This window comes from Typopeltis vanoorti, chromosome 12 (assembly GCF_054136105.1).
Source record: "Typopeltis vanoorti isolate ZY-2024b chromosome 12, IOZ_Tvanoo_1.0, whole genome shotgun sequence".
Classification (NCBI taxonomy): Eukaryota; Metazoa; Arthropoda; class Arachnida; order Uropygi; family Thelyphonidae; genus Typopeltis; species Typopeltis vanoorti.
Genome location: NC_143560.1, coordinates 132,580,934 through 132,602,082, shown reverse-complemented (window position 1 = coordinate 132,602,082; position 21,149 = coordinate 132,580,934). Strand labels below are relative to the sequence as shown.

The 21,149-nt window shown below is 44.3% G+C and overlaps 1 protein-coding gene across 2 annotated transcripts in view; it reads right to left on the bottom strand.

Moving 5' to 3' along the window:
* Positions 1 to 21,149, bottom strand: part of Ptp36E (protein tyrosine phosphatase 36E) — a 111,609-nt gene that overhangs the window by 36,879 nt on the left and 53,581 nt on the right. For both annotated transcript variants that reach the window (XM_090401095.1, XM_090401096.1), the window contains 3 exons: positions 15,167 to 15,243; positions 2,772 to 2,808; positions 2,008 to 2,105 (listed from right to left, as the gene is read on the bottom strand). In XM_090401095.1, coding sequence (XP_090257221.1) covers positions 2,008 to 2,105; positions 2,772 to 2,808; positions 15,167 to 15,243 — 212 coding nt within the window. The remainder of the gene's footprint in view (positions 1 to 2,007; positions 2,106 to 2,771; positions 2,809 to 15,166; positions 15,244 to 21,149) is intronic.

Below are 21,149 nucleotides of genomic sequence, written 5' to 3'. Positions count from 1 at the left end.
TTAAGCAACCACAACAATTCTCCACGTGGATGCGGTCCTTGGGAAGAGAAGGCCGAATTGGCTCGCAAGATCGAAGGCACGTTGAGAAGCAGCAGCCATTTTACGAAAAGGTGGTGGCGACCGCACCGTTAGCAGTTTTATCGTTAAGAAGCGGTCTCGAACAGAGAAAGCCATCCAGGATTGGGTAGGCTTGAGAAGTGCTTGTGTCGGGAAAGGAGACACAAACAGTAATGCGATGAAAAGAAGATGATTTTCTTTCTAATCTTATTTAATCGCAGAAATCTTGTCTGCAAGAAAAAGCACTTTCGGCCTTGCAAATTATCGCCGAAGGATAAGAAGGCGTTTAAGGCGTCGGTTGCGGGAGGATCAATCACAGGCTTTCTCAAATAAGAAGGAACGAAAATGGAGTGGTCCTCCCACCCACTGGGAAGGACGTGGGGAATTTCAGCATCAGTGCAGAAATCGGACGAGAAAACCCCACCTCCTCTGACCCCATTTGAGTCCCCAGAGAGGAAGCTGCGACCCCACTACAAAAGGGTGAAAGTTAACTCGCTTTTATTTCACCAAACTCGCGTCAGTTCGAGAAGAGACCGAAACGGCGACGTCCCTTAAATCCCCAAGAAATAAGAAAGAGCGCTCTTGCAGGATTCTTCGAAGTTCTGCTGGAGACTCACCGTGAACAGAGTTCAGGGGAAGTCGTTCTTGTGGTCGGGGATGGATCGAGGGGAGAGTTGAAGAACTTCACTGTTGTCGACCTCCCTCATTTCAGAAAGATCTGCGCCGTGGATGAGGGGACATCATTTCAGGAATCAGTTTATTTCTTTTATTTATTCTTTTATTTATCTTTGAAAAGGGTCGAGTACGCCGCCTGATTCTACACGCATCGGTCATTGAATTAGAAACTTTCATTTAAACTTCCTTTAGCCCGAGTTTGGCGCAGATTTCACAAGGTGTTCGATACCAGACAGTCCTTTAACTGACCCACATTGAAGGAAGGGGGTTTTGCTCCCGGATTTGTTTTTCTAACGTGTCCCATACATTCTCAATGCAGTTCAGATCCGAGCTTTGTGGTGGCCAGAGAAGATGCTGGAAGTCGCTACAACATACATTTTTGTTGTAGGCGTTTATCAGAGCTGTCCGCCACCCCCCCTCCCCTCATCGTAAGTGACGCTCACGTACATCTGCAGAAAGGTTCCGAATTGAGTGGCAGATGCGTCTGTGGTGGGGGAGATAACAGAGCAAAATGGCGTCTCTGGGAGATCCTGAAGGCTCGATGCTATTTTTGGAGCACGATTGTGAACGCAGCTGCGAGATGCCATCGCGAGGCACACGGGCGGAAGTCTTGTTCAAGCCAGTCCGGAATTTTTACACACCAGATGTTCTTATACGGTTTATTTTTTAGAAGTGTAAAACAATCGAGGAACAGATGGTCGAAGTCGCCTGCAGAAGTTTTTTTTATTTTTTTTTTTACGGAAGCAGGAGGAGGAGGAGGAGAACAACGGAAAAAAAACTGCTTTTCATCTCTTTTTCTCCCTGTTTTTTTTAATTTTGCCATTCACTGGATGCGATTCTTTCCAACTCTGTCCGTCTTAATATCTTTGCTAAGGAATGCACTTGGAACGTCTAACTTGGAACTAGAATTAAGGAAAGGAGGTCGAGGAGTCTTTCCCCCAGACAAGACAACCTTCTTGGTTGGTTAACCAAGAAGGACACACAGACACACACAACGCACGCGAAATTTCCATACCCAATGTTCTCGACCACAGCAACCAAGTATAGAAATGATGCAACGGGTCGTTTCCATACTTGCTTTTGTTTCTGCACTGCGGATTCTGAGTTGCGGAGGGCGTCGTTTTCCAATTATTTGCAAACGCAATCATCACTAAGCGAGGTGTTCAAAACGAAATAAAGGCCAATGGAAAGCGCTGCTCTGTGGGTCTTAAACCGATCGTTTAAGAAGCACAGCCGGAAGCTCGGTTTAAGAAAGACAAGCAGGAAGAGACTCACCCTGATGAAGTCGAACACCTTGGTCAACATGACGATCACGAAGGAGTTCTGTTCCCACACCATCCTCCAGAATTCGGGAATCGTGAACTCGTTGGGTCCTGAAAGAAAACGCCGGCGGTCAGTAAATGGGTCGAAAACAATCCTTTCGATATCAGCGCTGCTCTGCGTGCATCGAACCGAAATCCACGCGATCTCCACACCCCCTTGAAAACCGGCCGAGAATTCAAAATTAGGATTAGCAAAGACGCCGCTTTGTTGGCCTCCTCGTGCGCGGAATTGGCCGTGAAGAGCACCCCAATCTCAATAGGGCTCTGTGATTGGATGCTTCGAAACGAAATCGTCGAGGGGGGGGGGGGCTCCGAATTCAAAAGATCGTAACCAGTCGACAGTTCTTTCTCTTCGCAAGAAATTGTGCCGGAAACACAGAAGAGTCGTCTGCTCGTCTGTTTGAAAAACGATCGCAATCTTAACGTTCGTCCTCGTTCACATTAAATGATCGGAACTTCGTAAAGCCATTCGACGGGATGGAGTCGCGCCGACTTCAAAAGCGGATAAAATCACAATTCTGCGAATTACGAAATTAAATCGCGAAACACTTGAATTACTGCAGCGCATAACGGCGGAAGTCGTGCGGATGGTTTCGTTTTTTAACTTTGACCCGTAAAGAAATTGACGTAGAAATGTTTGACGCGGTCATCGGAGATGGCACAAAATACTTGGACGGTTTGAATATGGAAGGCGACATAAGGAAAGTAATTGCTTACCTTGTGCGGCAATGTAAGCGTTGGGCTTGAGAAGGCTCTGAAAGAGAAAAGAAAACAAAACAAAATTAAAAATTCGATGACAAACAATTCATTGCTCATAATATTTTTTTTTCACAATGACAGTAAAAGGGTCATCATCATACAGAGTATTTGACGTATACACTGCTTGGAAAGAAGTCAACGGACACCAGAGTGTCGGGAACAAACGGCCATAGCGCCCATCTCAGTAAGACCGCCTTACGCTGCGATGACTGCAGCAATCCTACGGGGAAGACTTTCCACAAAGGTACGATCGATGGGAATTTTGGACTGTAATGAGGTCTCGGACTGTTGTGGGGCGGACACCCGAGGCATCCCACAGATGTTCAACAGGATTGAAACGAGGGCTCGATGCAGGCCAGTCAAGTGTGGCGAAGTTAGTTCATGTCCACAAACCCCGCGGTTACCTAATTGAACTGTCTCTTGCTCAAATGGTCAGTTCGCCGAAACTGCACAAAGCGGGAGGAGGAATTGCATCACCCAAAGCTACCTCTCGGACTTCGGTCTTCGTAGCACCACAAACAGAGGTCAAACAGGCTCACACCATCGCTTCCAAATTTCATAGTTTGGCTTGCGTGCTGCGGTCTCCCAACGTACACCCGCGTTGTGAGCCTCGGTTCGGAATATATTTGGTGCCGATTCGTGTTCCAGTCGATTCCTGAAGCATCGTGTCGACCGACGAATGGCGGTTTACATATTATCCTTCTTGCCCCGTACGTTCGATGATGCAGGGAGGGGGAGGAATACAGGTTGTACTTGCAGTTCACTCCTTGAGCTTCCATCTCAGTGTGGTGTCGCCGATTGTTGCCCAGTTTGTCAACAATTCTCCGAACAGATAAGCCTGCAACTGGCATCCTCTCACAACCGCTTTTTTAACTCCCCTGGACTCAATCGCCCTGACTTGGGACCATCACATTTCTCCAATTTATTCCAGCCACAAACACGCGACTCATTTCCTGGCTCGATGCACCTTCCCATAGCGATGTCTGCTGACTTCTTTCCGAGCAGTGCAAACAATTCCAACATTTTCTGTTCAGCACAAAAGATTTATTACTCTACAAAACGTCGCGTGCATTAATATTTTCTTCTTCCTTTCCTCCTCTTTAACCTTGCGGTGTCGAAGATTTTCTATTCACTTAACCGCTACCGCCTCGAGGATAAGGTAGTTAGCCCCATGCCTCCCGGTGTGTCCTACGTTTGTATCTGCGTGTGTTCACTGGCCGGTTTGCCTGTTCTGGTGACGAAAAACCCGAGTGAAAAATCCTACCTCCGTATTAGATTGGCTAACTCACCTATGGTCGAAAGAGACCAGATAAAGTTCCTCACGTCACTGACGGGAATCGAATCCAGGTCTTTCCGAAGACCAAAGCTCTTCGTCTATGCCGACTGAGCTACGGAGGCTCACATTAATATTTTATAAATGTAAATATAATCTTTTGAATATCATAGTTTATTATTCGACAGAGTATTTACATATTTATACATAATTATCTTCAAGTGGAGTTTGAAAGTGAAATTTGAAGTTTATTAACACTTTCGAAGTCCAAATGAAAAATAACAAGTGGGCCTGGCTCCCACTGAAGAGACCTCAATAAAGATCGAAACTAGTCTGGGTAGTGACTCTTCCCTTAATGCATAACATTATACATGTCCGCAAGGAGATGTGTTTTGCATTATGGGAGAATATTGAGATAGGAGTGATAGTATCTTGCTCCACCTTTGCAAGGAGTTTCCCGGTGTTGTACCACCTTACCCCAGTCCTGAAAATACTTTCAGGCGCAAACTTTGTTTGCTTGGAAAAAGGATTAAACTAATTTTATTATATAACAAGAATTTAGAACAATGTATAAGTGATAATAGAAGATAGTAAAAAGTAATACTGAATATTTTGTAAAATATATCCTACAATTATTTTCCAGGTGGTAATACAGATCGTATACGGGGGATCTGAGTCTGCAAGGTTTAAGGTAAGACGTAGTGACAAGGATTAGTGCTTGGTCCACTGTTATTCAATGCCGCCAAGAAGGAGGTAAAATCTAAATTTTCCGTCATAGGATGGCGAGTGATTGGAATGGATTGCCATTGGATGCTGTGAGTGCAAGCAGCGCGAATGGATGCAAGAACAGCCATGACAGTTGAATTCATTCAGGGAGTACTTGAAGTGCTATTAGGGAACTACTACTCGGGGAGTAGAAGCACCCTGAATTCATTCCTTCATCGAGGGAGAATTGTTGTACCAACATTACTCCCTCGATGAGTCCTTGGCTCCCTGGAGGTCGCTCTAAGTAATAATAAAGAACAGAGAAAAAGATTAGCGAGACTGTACGATGTGTGTAACCAAGGCTCGCAGCAATGCTGGAAACTGGTTAATAGAAAAATAGAAATGAAGGTGTTGCAGTCGCTGAAACGTCGCATCGACGAGACACGAATATACGCACAGAAAATAATTGAGACATTCAGGAGTAATTTTCTATTCGTTTAAAATAAAAGCAACATTATTTAGTCCCATGGGGTAGTCTCTCAATCCTTTTCTGAAAGTATATCCTGATGTGACAAACTTTATTTCGTTAGGCAGTTTATTGTAGCTGCTTGTTGCTAATGCAAGTTCCGGCCACAAAGTAAACCCTAGTCTACATTATATACAGACAAGATTACAAAGTGATTTCTTGGCATACAATTGTAAAGTTTTTGTAATGGCGAAATGTTAAGAATGTCAAACAGGTGACTAGTTGAATATGCGAAGAAATCAGTAATTTTGTTTCTTATAAATATGCGATACACATACAGTTTGCTTCTCTCGCATTGCCATCTCCTAGTATAATACACCCTCTAGTATGATCTTCTTATGTTTTTAGATAGAGCACTGTTATTATTACCTTTTTATTACTAAAAAACTCGGTATGCAAACAATCTGAGTATATTCATACGTTTTAACCTTTTTTGAAGGGCGAGTGGACAGGGCGAGTTTGTGTCCTTGTAGTGATGCTCGAGGAATTCATTATAATTTGTGTGTGTAATTTCCCTCTAATTTCCAGTCTCGCTATAATATTTATACAGCGCCTGTTTCAGCTCTCTGTAGGTCCCTAGGTTTCTGTCTTCGAATGGCAGTTTGTCGATCATGTCAGGTATGTAGAAGCTTCGGGTGGCTTTTCCGTAGAGATTATTTTTCTTATAGAAATGTTTAGACAAATTAGTTGGGCAGGTAAAAAGAAGATGATCCTGATAGGAGACTTTAATTACAGGAATATGGAATGGAAGGAGAAGACAGTGTAAGGGAGAGCGAGTTTGTGGAATATTTGAGAGATAAGTACCTTAAGCAGCACGTGATTGAAGCAACTAGAGGCTTTAATGTTTTCGATTTGGTGATAACTTCACCACAAGATGAAGTTGTTAATGAGGTGTTGACACTGCTGCTGGTCGGTGAGAGCGATCGCGAGGTGCTTCTTTGGGAAGTGATGAAACCAGAAAAGGTCACGGCCAAAAATGGATACACGTGGAAGTACAAAGCAAGTGATTATAGGAAACTCTGTAGTCAGTTAGCATCAGTACGTTGGGTAGATGAGCTGAGCATAAAAGATGTTGACAATGCATAGAAACTCACAAGGCAGTATATCTGGCAAAAGCAATGTACTGATGCTAGCTGACTACAGCGGTTGAAGAGATGGTGGAAAAGTTGCAGAGTTTGGTGGATAGGTGGAAAAGAGGTGATATGAGAGAGGCGTTTAAGTTAGTGAGAGGATTTTATTAGATTAATCCAGAGGGGATTATAAAAAGAGTAGAAGGCGAGAGGGGAAGACCCAGTGGTCATTCCTGGAAGTGATGTAAAAGTGTGGTGAATAGGGGTGTGAGGAGTAGATTTTTTACACGGAGAGTGGGCAGTGAATGTAACGCATTACCAGAATGTGTTGTTAATGCAAAGGAGTGTTAAGGATTTAAGATTTGGTATCGTACATATGTTGTCAGTTGAATGAACCTCCACGATGAGTCTGTAATAATAATAATAATAATAATAAATAATGTAATTTGTTGACTGTGGTCTTCCTATCTGATGTTGTTCTGGTTAATCTGTAGGTTGGACGAGGTAATGTTTTTGCATGAACGCGTAGTTGCTTCCCCTTAAATAATTGTGTTCTGTCCTTGCTGCCCGAATTTTCTACATACCTCACATGACGAACACCCCGCCATTCCACGAGAGAAGTCTGGTGACTTACAGAGAGCTGAAACGGGCGCCATATAGATGTTACAGCGAGACTGAAAATTTGAGGGAAATTGCACCCACTCAAGCGATACTCGAGGGACACAAACTCGCCCTGTGTGTGCTCTTCTTTGTTCGCAGAATATCAGTTTTACCCTTTCATTTTGCACCAACTGCAATCTCTTGAGTTTGCAGTTGGAGCAGAACGCACGCGATTGCGTGTCACATAATGCCTTACAGATTAGTATTTTTATGTGTGTCGGAGCAAGGGCTTTTAATCGGGGTAGTTGGTTTGCTTTCGTTGTGTAGCTAGTTTGCCTGGCTATTCCAACTTGGATCAGCATCGAGGTGAAGTCCGAGATCGCGTGTTGTTTTCACCTGCGTGATGGTTGCGGTTTTATGATCGGCGCTTTGTGTACGGAAGGATGGATGGATTTTCGAAGGAGAGTTTCGAATGCGATTAGCATCGTTTGAATAATAACAACGAAACATTCTCGTTCAAGTGACGTGAAGATATAGTTTGAGGTGGTTTTTATCAATAATCGCATATGCTGGAGTTCGGATGAGGAAATGAGTGACACGCGTATGCAATCACTGAAACTCGTCGCAAGGAAAAACTCGCCACCCTCTTTCAGCTAATTCCAAGAATTCTGGGACCGAAAAATCTCACGATGTCCCCTCGCGTCTTCTAATTTAAATGCGAAGGCCACAAGTTGTTGCAGTAGGCGCATCGTCGTGATGCAAGATCCGTCACTGGCCATCTCTGGATGCACCACCCGTGAGACGCGTTTCCACAACCTCCAGGGGTTTCTTTATAGTAAATTCGATAAACAGTCGCTGCAGGAGGTGCAAATTCTCGGCAGACCACGCCGTGGCTATCGAATAAGATGACAATCGTGGTTTTTGTTCTGATTATGCGCGTCTGCTTCGGTCTTGGAGAATTTTTCGTGCGATAAAGAACCATTTCTTTATCGCTCGGTTTTATCGAGCGTTTCGGTAGCACTGTCGCTCAGTTTAATGAAAATTTAATCGTCCGACGTTGTTCAAGATTTCGCTTGTCCCTTTTCGTGACGAACTCACGAGCCGTACACTTGCTAACAACGCAATAACTCGAGAGGCGTTTCGCCTACCGATGAGAAACTAGTGCTGACGTGAAGAGCGGAATGACTCTGTAACACACTACACCTTCGTCTGTTCGATGGTGCTACCAACTGTCGCGATTAAAAAAACTCGTTACTTTTTTGCTCGACCTTGCGAAATGACAAAAAAAACCAAAGCAGCCAGATTGTCTGTCCAAAACTAGAACTACATGAAAAACCAGAAAATTGTCGCATCAAATTCCTCGTGCTTCAAAGAGAGGAAGCACAAAAACAGATTTACAGCTAAAAACGGAAGTTCATAAACGAAAAAAAAAAAAAATGAAAATCTCTTAGTATGGAAGGACCACTTTGAGAAATCGTTGAATAAGTCATCAGTGAACTTCATCACGGATGCTTCGCCAGAAGTAATCCAAAAAGAACTTCCCATCGCGTGTGGCAATTTTACAATGCAAGAACTGGAAGCTGCACTAACCCCCCCCCCCCCCCCAAAGAATGGGAAAGCACCTGCGTTGGATGGGATAGCAGCGCGGGCTGTTGAACTTGGAGGAAAAGAGCTTCGGAAGCAAGTGCTCGAGTAGCTGTAAAACAGCTCGAGCTACATCCAACGACAACGGAGAGAAGGCGTAATAATACCAACGGCAATCTGAACAACCCAAAAATTACAGAGGAATCGCATTACTTCCTACCACGTGGAAAATCTACAACAGGATGTTCTAAATCGAATTGAACCATACAAACACCCTCTTCTACTGGAAAATCAAATTGTCGAGTAGCGGACGTGCTCAGCGTTGAGCACACCCACCCACCCACTGCCTCAGAAGGTTGCAGCAGACGAAATCCTTCCCTTGATTTCTCAAAGCTTTCGATTCAATCGGCAGGCAAAGAAAGTTCCGAACTCTCGTTGATTATGGCCTCCCTCCCCTCGAAAATAATCAAAGCAATGGCAGAACCGTACCAGAACTATCGTGCAAGGGTGACGGAGAGATGACTGAAAGCCTTCCGATTTCCGCTGCAGGGAGATTCGTTGGCATCGTCACCTTTCAATTAATGCGATGAAATCCGACCTCGTCACCGCAGACAACAAAAAATAAGCCAGCGGTGGCTAAGCCACTGGCCGAACCTCCCTAGCTGGGAAGGCGGGGCCGCACTAAGAGAGATGACCTGCTCCTCCAGGGCGAGGGTTTGCGAACGGCTGGTTGCTTTAGCGAGTGAAACATTTCTACGACTCAGCCGCTTCGACTGGAAAATTCATCGGACGGAAACAGCGGGAAACGACCAGGAAAGAATGAAGGTAAATCTTTTAACATTTTAAAGACATGGAATGTGCGAAGCATAACCACAAAGGAATCAGAATTAGTAAAACAACTGAAAATGTAGCCGTGGTAACAGAAACAAAAAAGGGAACAAAAGATAGGTTTACTGTGCTACAATGGAGTGGACCAAACGCATCAGAGCTTTTAGTTTGGTCCACTTAGGGCGATTTTAATCGATGACAAATGGAAAATAGAATACGAAAGTAGAATTTTGTAAACAATCGAATTAGAAGAGTTTTTTTTTTTTTAAACTTAGAGCTACTTGAATATCACAGGAGTATTCATGACCCTTCTTCAGGGTCTCTTCTTCTCGAAAACTGTTCGGAATCCTCTCTTCTTCGGAAACAGGATTCCGAACAGTTTTATGAGGAACTAGGAAAACAGTTAAATGTAATAAAAATCAGTGTGCATTAATAGCAGGAGATCTTAATGCTATGCTGGAAATAACCCAATCCCCAATGTCTTAGCGAAAAATTGCCAGAATCACAACGGTCAAGAACCATTGGCCTTCTGTGCTTTCAATAATTGGAAAATAACCAACACTCTTTTTGAAAGAAAGAATAAATAAATATGCTTGGATGACAGAGGAACAAGATCTACAACTGATTACGTCATCGCTAATGAGAAACTAGTACGAACATCTCTCGCGTGCGAGAGATGTTTACAGAGAAGTGAAAGTTTTTGAGATCGTGTTTTAGTACTCTCAAAAATAGAAATACTTGCCAAATGGAGAAAAGAAGAAGTAAATAAGAAAAAACAAGAAGATCTGTTACGAGGAGAAAGCTTTAAAATGCAATACCAATCACGATTAACAGATTATCTAAAAGAAGAAGCCCAAATCGGTGAAGACGTGCAAGAAGAATGGAAAACGTTAATAAAGATAATCCATAAAACAGCCTCTGGAGTACTTGGGAAGGGAAAAAAAATTAAAAGAAAAACGTTAAAAAAGTGGACGATACAATAAAAGAAAAACAAATGGCATGCAAATCACTCCTTCAAAAACATACAAAAGAAACAGAAGAAATATGCAAAAACAAAAGAAATACAGCTAAACGTATAGTGCAGGAAGCTCACCAAGATTCTTGGGAATAGAAGAAGACAAGATATAGCCTACAAAATATTAAGGAAATTAAGCAATGAAGAAAGAAATAGAGCACAAATCAACAGAGAAACAATGGATAGAACATTATAAGAATTTACAGTATAATCCAAATTGAATCGCAGAAAATAAGAATGAAGAAATCAGCACTGATATAGAAGCAATAAAATCTTTTGAACAACTAAAAGAAGCAACAAAAGGTATCAAAAATGGACAATCAGCCAAATTAGATGGCATAAATACAAATCTTTCGAAATATGGCGGAGAATATTTAGATTACAGATTCTTACAATTAATAAATAACTGTTTGGAGGAAACGTGAGGTTCCATCAGATTGGTTAAAAGTTAAGGTTCTATCTGTATTTAAGAAAGAAGACAGATGATTGTGGAAATTACAGAAGAATCTTCTTCTTTCACTACGCGTTATTCCCGCTTCCTATGCAGGGTCCACGTGTTACTTAGATGCGACTTCTTGTTAGTACCACTCCCAACCGACCTGTCACCTAGCCTGCTGCTAGGGGTATATTTTTGGCTGTAGTAGCGATGTTCACGGGGCCGGTTTGCGGGATGAAAAACGCAAGATAAACTGGCGGAGGGAAAAACCCTACTGCCCGCACCCAAGACCGGCTAACTTGGCTAATGACGATCCTCAAATTCCACAAGTCTTCGACGGGAATCAAACCTGGGACACCCCTTCCCCAATCATAGGGTTGCGAAGCGCAAAGCCACTTGGCTAACCGTGCGGAAAATTACAGAAGAATAAGTTTATTAAATACAGGTTACAAAACTTACAGTAAACAAGCTATACAAAGTTTATATAAAGATACAAAATGCAGTTAGATAATAAATTAACAAAGAGATTGAAATAAGTCAGGGTGTCAGACAGGAATTATCTTCAACTCTATTCAATATATGTGATCATATTATTATAATATTTAAAACAAGAAAAAAACGAGGTATCCAGTGAACCAGAAGAACTGTTATCAACACAATGCAGACGATATTACAAGACAACGAAGATGACCTTCAAAAATCAGTTTACCAATTAAACAAAGACTATTAAAAATTTCACAAAAGAAAACGAAAGTCATCGCATTTAAACATCGGGTTAGATCACCAAGATAAAATGATGGAATAGTGAGTGACGCCGTTTAATTAATTAAGATGTTATTTCTTTTGTTTTCGAAAATATCGAAAACAAAAGAAATAACAGATGGGAAAAAATCAATAAAATCTGAGAAACAATGAAAAGGACGATGAATAAAAAAAGACGAGAAACTCAACGAAGATTTTAGAAAGTAGTGGTCATCCCCACCCACTCTATCGAATCGATCAGAAACATAATAAAGAAAGAGGAAAGGAAAACAGAAATGAGTTTTCGAAGCGGTTGAAGGACGTTCAAAATTGGACCATCGAAAGAACGTCTGTTTAGGATGGAAAGATGTCTGCTAACAAAAGAGGCGAATACACCAAAGGGAGGGAGGGAGAGAGAGAGAGAGAGAGAGAGAGAGCAGCTGCAATATGGAAAGAGACCAGTGAAGCTGGAACAGGTAAATGCCTAATCTTTGAGGAGAAGATCTATACAAAACCACCAGGCGAGCCATATTTACGTAGGCTGCCCTCACCTGGAACACATCCCCTCTCAACGAGCGGTTAATATCATCGAGAACTATGAGACAACATGCCTTCGAACATCACGTGGCAAGATCCCACTCCCAATGCTGCCATTCTCGAAGAAAGCCAGCAAAGACCCACCCCGAACAGAAACGACGCAAAGAAATCAACCGAGACGGTTGGGACTCCACCTTGGCGATTCGCATTCACCTACGTTCGGTGTTCTTGCTCGAGATGAGCGAACTAATGGACGCAGAGCGAAACCAAGAAACCACTTTTGGCAACACACAAGCAGACTTCTTTTGGAAGACGAGGCTCGTGACGTTTACCAATTGGTACAAAACAGAGAAAAGTGGCTCCTCTCACAGACTTCGCGAGTTCATGGTATGCGAATGTTTCCGTATGCAATTTCTGTTCGTGCGTGAATAAATGTGAGGATGCATTTTTACGGTGTTAGAAGGAGAACATCCAAATTTATGCAAAACATAAATAAAATGAACAAATAAATAAAACTTCCATCGTTTTTCATTCCCCCCCCCCCCCCCCAAGGTCAGGCGAGTCTTAACTTTTTCTAAAAATTGTTCGGCCATTCTTCAAGTTTAGCAGTCAATTAACGGCCGAGCCTGGGGTCAACAATTTGGGGGTTACCACATGGCGGCAACTGTGTGTCGGTCTCCGTCTCCTAAAGCTCATGAAATGGAACATGAGCCGAACAGGTATGGTGCGGCTAAAACCCGAATTTAAGCAGCGAAAAAGGCTTCTTGCCTGAGCGAAGATTGAATCGAGAAAAAGAAAACTGCATTTGAATAACAAAACAAAGAAAAACACACAAAGTCGGTTGCGGGATGTTTTCGCCCCTTTTGCGTTGCTTTCTTAGAGGAAAAAATTCTTTTCGGTTTCAACGAGGGGGTGTGTGGGGGGTTCTTTTCTCTTGAACGCATCGGGATAGTTTGGCAAACGGTTGCGTAGAAAGAAAAAAGTCTACGATTTAAAACCTGGCTATCCATCGAGTTAAAAAATCTTTCGCCACGAGGGCAGCCGCCCCTGTAAATCTTACAAGAGAACGATGCGTTGGTTCGGTCATACGAAGCACGAATCTACGTTGTTGTAGGCGACCCTCTTGTCGTCTAGAATCTAAACGACAGGCTCAGGAATGCCTGCTCGTGCCGACCAGACCAAGTCCCGCTTCTCAAAACGGAGTGGGGGCGGCTCGCTTGGCTCTCGTCGATTTCTTCAGATCGCGTGAAAGATTTGCATGAAATGGAACGAGACAAAATGGCACGTGCTGTTCTCACGAAACTGCATAACGGGCTCGGCGTAATTATCGGTTTCGTTAATATTTGAAAAAGGCATCGACGGCAGTAAGAGAACTCGGAAAGTAGCGAACGAGAGAGAGGCGGCGGCTCGTTCGTTGATGGCACCAAAAGAAACGAAGTTCCAGTAAGACGTGAAGCGCAGCGTTTCTCGGCCTTCTCCTGCTATTTCGGTGCGAATATTTTCTCTTCCAGTTAGTGCTGCGAAAGCAAAGCATGTCGAGTGGATGGCGGTGCTGAGGTCGTTAGTCCCGCTGCACTCGACGGTGGAAATTCTCGGCTAATGCTGCGAACTCGAAACGCACCTTCGATCCGAAAGCACATCGAAAGCCAGCGAAGAAGATCGTTTGCCGAAAACTCGTCCGAAAAACGATGAAAGAGGATCACGCAGGGGTGCTGTCGGAAAAGCGGTTTCTCAGTCAGTCCAAGATTTGCTCAGAAGAAGGGACGGGGAAACTTATTTTTAAGGCGTGAACCCCCGCCCACGCAAAACTACGTTGACACCACGCTGGGCGTAAGAGTTCCGGAAATAACTTCGTTCAGGCCTCCGGTAAGATCCGATACGGTCTGAACACGGCACTGGCCGGACAGTAGGAAGCCGCCTCCGCCAGGAAAACAATTCGCTGAACGTTTTATTCGAATCCTGGGTCACCAACGGACATGCGTCCGCCACACATCAATGATGCACCCGCGGTTGTACTCTTAGACGTCGGCATTTTAGGGGGGTGTGCTCGTCACCGTGTTCGAGATTTTAGGCCAGAAAGTGCCACCTGTTGACAATCCTTGCAAGTTTCCAACAGAAGTTTTTTCGTGGTTTCGTCTGGTTTTCTCTTTCAGCGCGTTTCAAGACAGAAGGACGCTAACTGAGGGGTGGGGCGGGGACTGGAGATCTAAGTTTCAGGCCGGTGTTCGTCCTGAAAACGACGAGCTGCATTTTTCAGGGCAACTTCAAACATTTCTTAAAAACGTTCATTTAATAAATAAGCGATCGGTCGTGCGAATGACCCCGTCGGGGAGTTTTCTTTCCTTTTCCAAGTGTCGCTGCTGCCCACGAAAGGTTGCTAACTTACGGTATATTAATACTACTCACTGCGCGTGAGCCGAGTTCAACAGTCCTCGAGACAATTGCAGACGTCGAATTCGCAGAAGAGCTGCCCACAAGGGACCAACCAGGTCGTACGACGAATAGGACGATTGTCGCGGTTTTTTCGATTATTTATTTTTTTTTTTTGTGTCGACTGTTTCTAACGAGAACGGTGAGTGTTGAGCTCACCCTCCGCAGTGTCATGTCGAAATAATTGGGCTAAAACTTGCACGAAGAAGGCCACCGTAAGACGTGCGCCTCTTCTGCTTCGCCCCGTTTCATGTTCAGCGGAGAAAGAATCGACCCTTCTTTCTCCGCAGAAGAGAAAGCGTTTTGCTGCCGCATTCTCTTCCGCTGTCAGCATCGCCTGACGGAATGTTTTCCAGACACAACGCGAGTCTGCAAAATGAAAGCCCACCGAAGTGAGCCGAGCAGTTATTCGCTTTAAAGGCCGTTTGTTCGGCTCGCTCATTTTGGACGTAAGTCAGCCGCCTCGGCCAAGCGGATGATGATCTCATTCCCTTTGAGTCCCACAATATTTTTAGAAGTAGCGTCGTATCAGCGGAGGGCACAAAACACGAATGCGACAACGTTAACGAGTAAGGAACCGTGAAAAAAAAAAAAAAAAAACAACTTACATCGATGTAGGAAGCGTTGATGTAGTCTGAATCGGGACTCCCAGGAAGGGCTTCGAGTACCACTCGGTTGTAATCAACTGAAAGAAAATACAACTGGTTAGTAGTAGTAGTAGTAGTAATAATAATAATAAAACATTAATTTGAAATCAGACATGACCACTCGAAAATAAAATAGAAAGCCTTCGTTCAGATTTTATTTTTCATTATTCAAAGGGGGGGGGCGGCTCTCTCGAGCTCTAATTGCTGGAAACCTGTTGGCTGCCAACGTCCATCCTTCCTTGTCACTTCGTGTCCGTCAAGAAGTTTCAGCTTCACGCCGTAGTAGGGTTGAGAAGACAGGAGGACCCCTTTGGCGCTGTTCTCGCTCGACCGCAATCAGTTTCTACTTCGAAGTATTAACGGAGCGGTTCGCACTTCATCGCTTTACTTCCGACTCTAAGTGAAGTCATTATATCGCGGCGAAAAAGGAACGTAATATATGGCTAGCCCCCCCCCCCTCCCCTACATCAAGCAACGCCACGAACTGCGTTTCTGTAGTTAATGAAATCCGCGAAAATGTTTAAGGGCGCTTTTACGACGCGAGAATCGGTTCTCGCCAGAAGCGAAGTGTTGAATCGCAATGCGTCGTCTCGAAACGGGTAGAAAAGGAGATTCTGATATTTCGTGCTGTAACCATGGAAACAGCATCGTCCGAACAAACAAATGCGCGCAAGAATTACACAAAGCACTGAAATGGCGTCAAAAGCTGAACAGGGATTGGCTCTCCCCTTCCGCTTAGACCCCCTCTGTGCACGGCACAACTCAAAAAATTTGGTGGGTGGGAGTGTCGCAAGAACAACGACGTCGCTATCCAAAAAGAAGGCGAGGATGTTCACGAAAGAACGTGCATCCAATGAACGCGAAGAAGAACAAAAGTTTTTTTTCTGGCTGGCACTTTCGGCAATGGCGGCAGAGCATCGAAGAGCTTCTCTTTCAGGGGTCGAAGAACGACGAATTGAAAGAACGGCGACCTCGTAGTTAACGCAGTTCTCCGCGCACTCAAACTGAAAAGGGTGCGTTTGGCAGTTCTTCGGGGATTCTGCTTGGAACCCGAAGAGAAAAGTGTTCGCGCCACTTCAATTCATTTGGGGGGGGGGGCACGAAAAGGGAAGAAACGCATCAAAACTAGACGATGTCCCTTCGGTTCCATTTTTGGGTTCTGATTGGCGAAAGCAGTTCGAGTGAACAAAAAAAATCCCGCGTTGGAATTCGATTGGATTCGGTATTTGGAGCGGGGGTTTCGTTCGATAGAAATCGGACCACCTCAACTACGTCATTCGACCTTAGTAAAAGTGATGCTGAACTCGCTACTGATCAGCGAAATTAAGAGAATTCCGCAGGTCGAGTACGTCAGCCGTTAAATGTTGCATTTAAAACCAAAAAAAAAAGCCGTCTTTGGCGACGCCTTCTTGAGCAGCGTCGCTCCCCGTCATCGCAATGCAAGAGAAGTGTTTCCGACATGAGCACTGCAGACCTCGTTTGGTTTATGAAGTGATCGAACTCTCGCGAGCGGGGTCATGCAACACGTCATTTCGATCCGGCTTGCTCCTGCAAGTGAACCGACTCGAACAAAAGTGCGGAGAGTTCGACGTTTTGTAAGAACCTCGCATCTGGCAAATGCTGACGAAGCGGGTCGGTCGGACCAAACTTGCGTTTTCTTCTGAAACTGTTCGCAATAATAAAAACCTCACCTTCCGAGCGTCAGAAGGCCGCACTAACGCGAAAGAAAAGCTTCGTGAATTAAGCAGGAAAGCGTTCACGCAGCACCGAAAATGACGCAGCCATCGCTTTGATTTGGGCGGTCCTCACATCTGACGAACAAATTCCCCTTTCTCTCTCTGACCCAAGAAGGATCACCACGCGTTTCTTATAAAAATCCAACCCGAGGGAGGTCGAAACCATGTTCGTAGAGTATGCGGGGTTACACTTACCCAGAAGCGCGGTTAGTAGTTGGAAGGGATCAATCGTTCGATGCTGTTGGCGCACTCTCCCTCGATGAGTCTTCGGACTCCCTGGGGGAGTCACACGAAATATTATATTTTTTTTAAATATCAACTAATACTTTATTATATTCTAATAAATTACATACTGTACGTACACATACACTTTCTGTAATACGCATATTTGTATAATAGATACAATTTAATATAATTACATACAGTTTAAAAGATAATATTACAATTTTTCCCTTGTGGTTCAATTCAGATTCCAATTTATCTCCTACTTTGTACAGTGCACAAGTCTATAGCATAACAATTTGTGTGTTATTAGTAGTTATGATTTTTGTAATAGTTTACAATCAGTTACGCAGGATAGATTACACGATTATCTATTTATCTAAGTTTCTTTTTTTCCTGTGCAGAATGCTAGGAAAATATCTTATTTCAATTGCATATTTTAACAACGTGCTTTACATCTTTTTTCATATTTACTTTTTATTAAATCGATTATAATATTGACTCGTTTCTTTGGGTGGCGTTTCTGATTTCTTCCTCGAAACTTTGCAGAGCTTATCTGAGGAAGGTAGTAGATGGCGGTGGCTTCGTTTCTATACCCGTCGCAAGCCAGGTGTTGATTTTACTGTTTGTAGGTAGGTGCTTAGAAGACTACTACTACTTGTGCACGGCTTAACTTTTTTGCAAGTGGGGTTGGATTTGGGTGTGGTACGTTTGCGTCCTTGTAATGGCGTTTTTTGAGAGGTGTTTGCTATTGGTTTTGCGTGCGTGTCTGAGAGAGGAATTTCTCTAACTTTCATTCTCGCTATAAGATTTATACAGCGCCTGTTTCAGCTCCTTAGGTTTGTGTCGTCGAACGGCAGTTTGTTTAGCATGTCACGTATAAGAATAATAACAATGGAGCCAACACGCGGTGCCTTTTCAGAGGGCCATTAAAGCCACGTGGAGGAGCCTTGCGTCGCACCAATCAAGACGACCGACCAAAGGTCGTGGTCTTGAGCAAAGACCGAGCATGAAGGAAAGTTCCACCGGGGCTATCGGAGCATCATTTTCCCGAAAAAGACTTTTTCGAATTTTCAAACGTCCTCAGAACTTGTGGAAGTAAGACGGGTCGATTACTCCGCCATCTGAATGCGTGAATTGGCTGAAGTGCAGTCATCCGCATTTCTTCTCTCTCTCTGTGTGTGTGTGTGTGTGTGTGTGTGTGTGTGTGTGTCGTGCTGCCATGAAGTGGTTGAAACTCTCGAGAAGCCGTCGCTGCGACTCGCTCTTCATGCCAGGAACGTTTTATGAACGAGATGGGCAGGAGAGAGAGAGAGAAAGAGAGAGATGGAGTGATTGATGCAAGGGAAAAGCAGATCGAATTCGAAAGAGTTCTTCGATTGCAGTCGCCAGGGTTAACGGAAAGAAAGCAGAGCAACTTTTTGTGCGCACAGCTCGCGCTTTAAAATAATAAATACGAAGCAACGCGCCGATCGATTTCCTCGCAGCACATCGCCAGAAGCGACAGCAAGAGAGTCAAGAAATCGCCCTGCGGACATGGCTGGCCCTGCGGAAGTGACGTCGAGAATTCCCTGCGGACCCCTCCATCCGTCTCAAAGGAGCTTTTCTTGGACAAATCACATTCGAAAAGCTCCTTTGAGTGTGTGTGTCATTGAGCTAACGCGTACGAATGACTGAAGAAGGAACGGAAGTGGTTTCGAAACAGACTCACTCACTCGTTTCTTCTCAAATTCCAACTTAATTGGACAGAATTTTTTATTCAAATTTTCTCCTGATGGATGGACGAGCAAGGAAGGTCGCTCTCCAGCTCGAGTTACGCACGTGCATATTATTATTATTGTAAAGAATAAATTTTCCTAACGCACAGCAAACGTGTCCTGAACAAAATAGCTCACGGTGACGAACAACGCCCTGCCTAAATGCACGATGTGCGGAAACTGCAAATCCAAAGCAACCGAAGAGACGAGCAAAATCGGTTCAAAAAAGCGACGGTCGTAGGCAGCTGCAAATGGCCAGCACTGGCACGAGGATCAACCGCACGAATCCCGACTTCTAATGCACTTCTGCGAAAGAAGAGTTCAAAGGACAACGTGGGGGGGGGGGGTCACTCTAGAAAGGAGGAGGTTAAAAGCAACACCGTCGATCGAGGAAAAACAAGACAATAAACTCCCTAACAAAATAAAGTCCCCAGAAGTAAGCGGAAAGTCCACTAGAAGAGCTAAGAAAGGGTCAGAAGATGAAGAAAGCCTTTCTGGTTTGGACGAAGCAACCGAGGCCACGAGACCTGCGAAATCGCGTTAGTTGGACCGCCGACTGGTTTGCTGGATGAAAAACTTTCACCGCATTCGATAACCCACTTTCTCTCGCCCCGAGGTTTTAGTAATAAGGTCGAGCACCTTTCGGCTGCTTCTATACGAGATATATTTCACTTCTGCATTACTTCAAGCCCGATATCTCTCCCGGGTCTGACTCACACTGATGGCACCTCATTCAAGGTCGAAACCTGTCTGATTAGTGACCCTTCCCATTATACATAGCATTTCACACGTCCGAAAGGGGGGGATGCTTTGCATTATGGGATACATAACAAGTAGCTCAAACGTGAATATATTTATTTGAACGCTCAAAACTGTTTTGCGCGTTAAATAAATTTGCCCGAGTATAACATTGTTGGTATCTTTAACGTATAATGAACCAATGGCCAAAAAAAAAACAAAAAAAAACTCGCTCTACCCTGAACTGCATTAATATTCATGCAAGTTAAAGTAAGCAAATGTTTCAGCGTCGTTGATGGCTCGAAGAAAGTCTTCATCCTCTCTTCAAGGATCCTTCCGATTTCTCATTTCTGAGCTCTCCTCCCTTAAGAGAGGAGAGATTGTTGGGGCGAGGAATGGGAAAGGGCTGTACGATACTTTTTTTTTTGCCTGAGCCGCCCGGAAAAGCAGACCCGTGTGCCTGAGGGTTCTGCTGTGCTGGTCATCGAAGCTGATCCGACTTTATGTCGATGTAAGAAGATGCTGTGATGGTAGATAACCCCTGCCATTGAGGGGTTAGGGTTGTTAACTGCAGTATGATTAAAACTGAAGATTTTCTTTAATGTTCTGTTGTGTAGATTATGTGTCCCCCCCCACCCCTTTGAACAATTCTGCAAGTGCAGTCACTTCAGGGTTGCAGGAAATGGAATCGTACTTGATTGGCGGAATCGCTTGCGTACCCTTCATTTCCAACAGGATGAATTTAGCCGAATGAACTTTCCTTTTGATTTTGTTTTTGCTGAGCCACGTGTGCAGGCTTAACCAATCAGATTCCGCGTGACGCTTCGAGGCTGGCTTCGCGCGTGATGAGAAAGAGAAATCCCAAATACTCAGAAATGCTGAAGCGGACAGCGAATGCTCGTGCTCGGGGCGAACCTGCCGAGAGTGAACGCAACTGCATGCCATTGAGGTTGTTTACAATCGCGTGATTCATCCGGTTCTGTTTTGTCTGCCTTGCGTGGTGTGGGCGTTCGTGATGGTGCCGCTTACATTTCCGAAATTGGAGTTTCGAGGTCCCTGTTTATCGGGCCCTCTTCGTCAGTTCTGCCTTTGAAGTTTATGACGGGCGTGCGGGATCACCCCGCACATATACTTTAGTCTCTCAAATATGCGAGCTTAGTCTCCGGTCAAATTACCAATTTCAGGGGGGGGGGCCGAACATCCGGAATTTCTGCGACTAACCAGATGCGTCCACCGGAAAATCAATCCGTTTTGAAGATTTCTCGCATGGCGGACTGGATTGGAAATAAAGTGAGACAGAAAGATGATCGTGATTTTCACCCTCACCGCAAATATTTTACGAGGGACGTAGATCGAAAGAGATCTACGTCCCTCGTAAAATCGGCATTTTTTCTCATGTCGGAAGCTCCTCCTCCTCGCTGTCTAAACAGCACTCAACGGAAAGACTCCTCCGTAATAAGGAAACGGTTTCAGGTGCTCTGTGGGGATGCG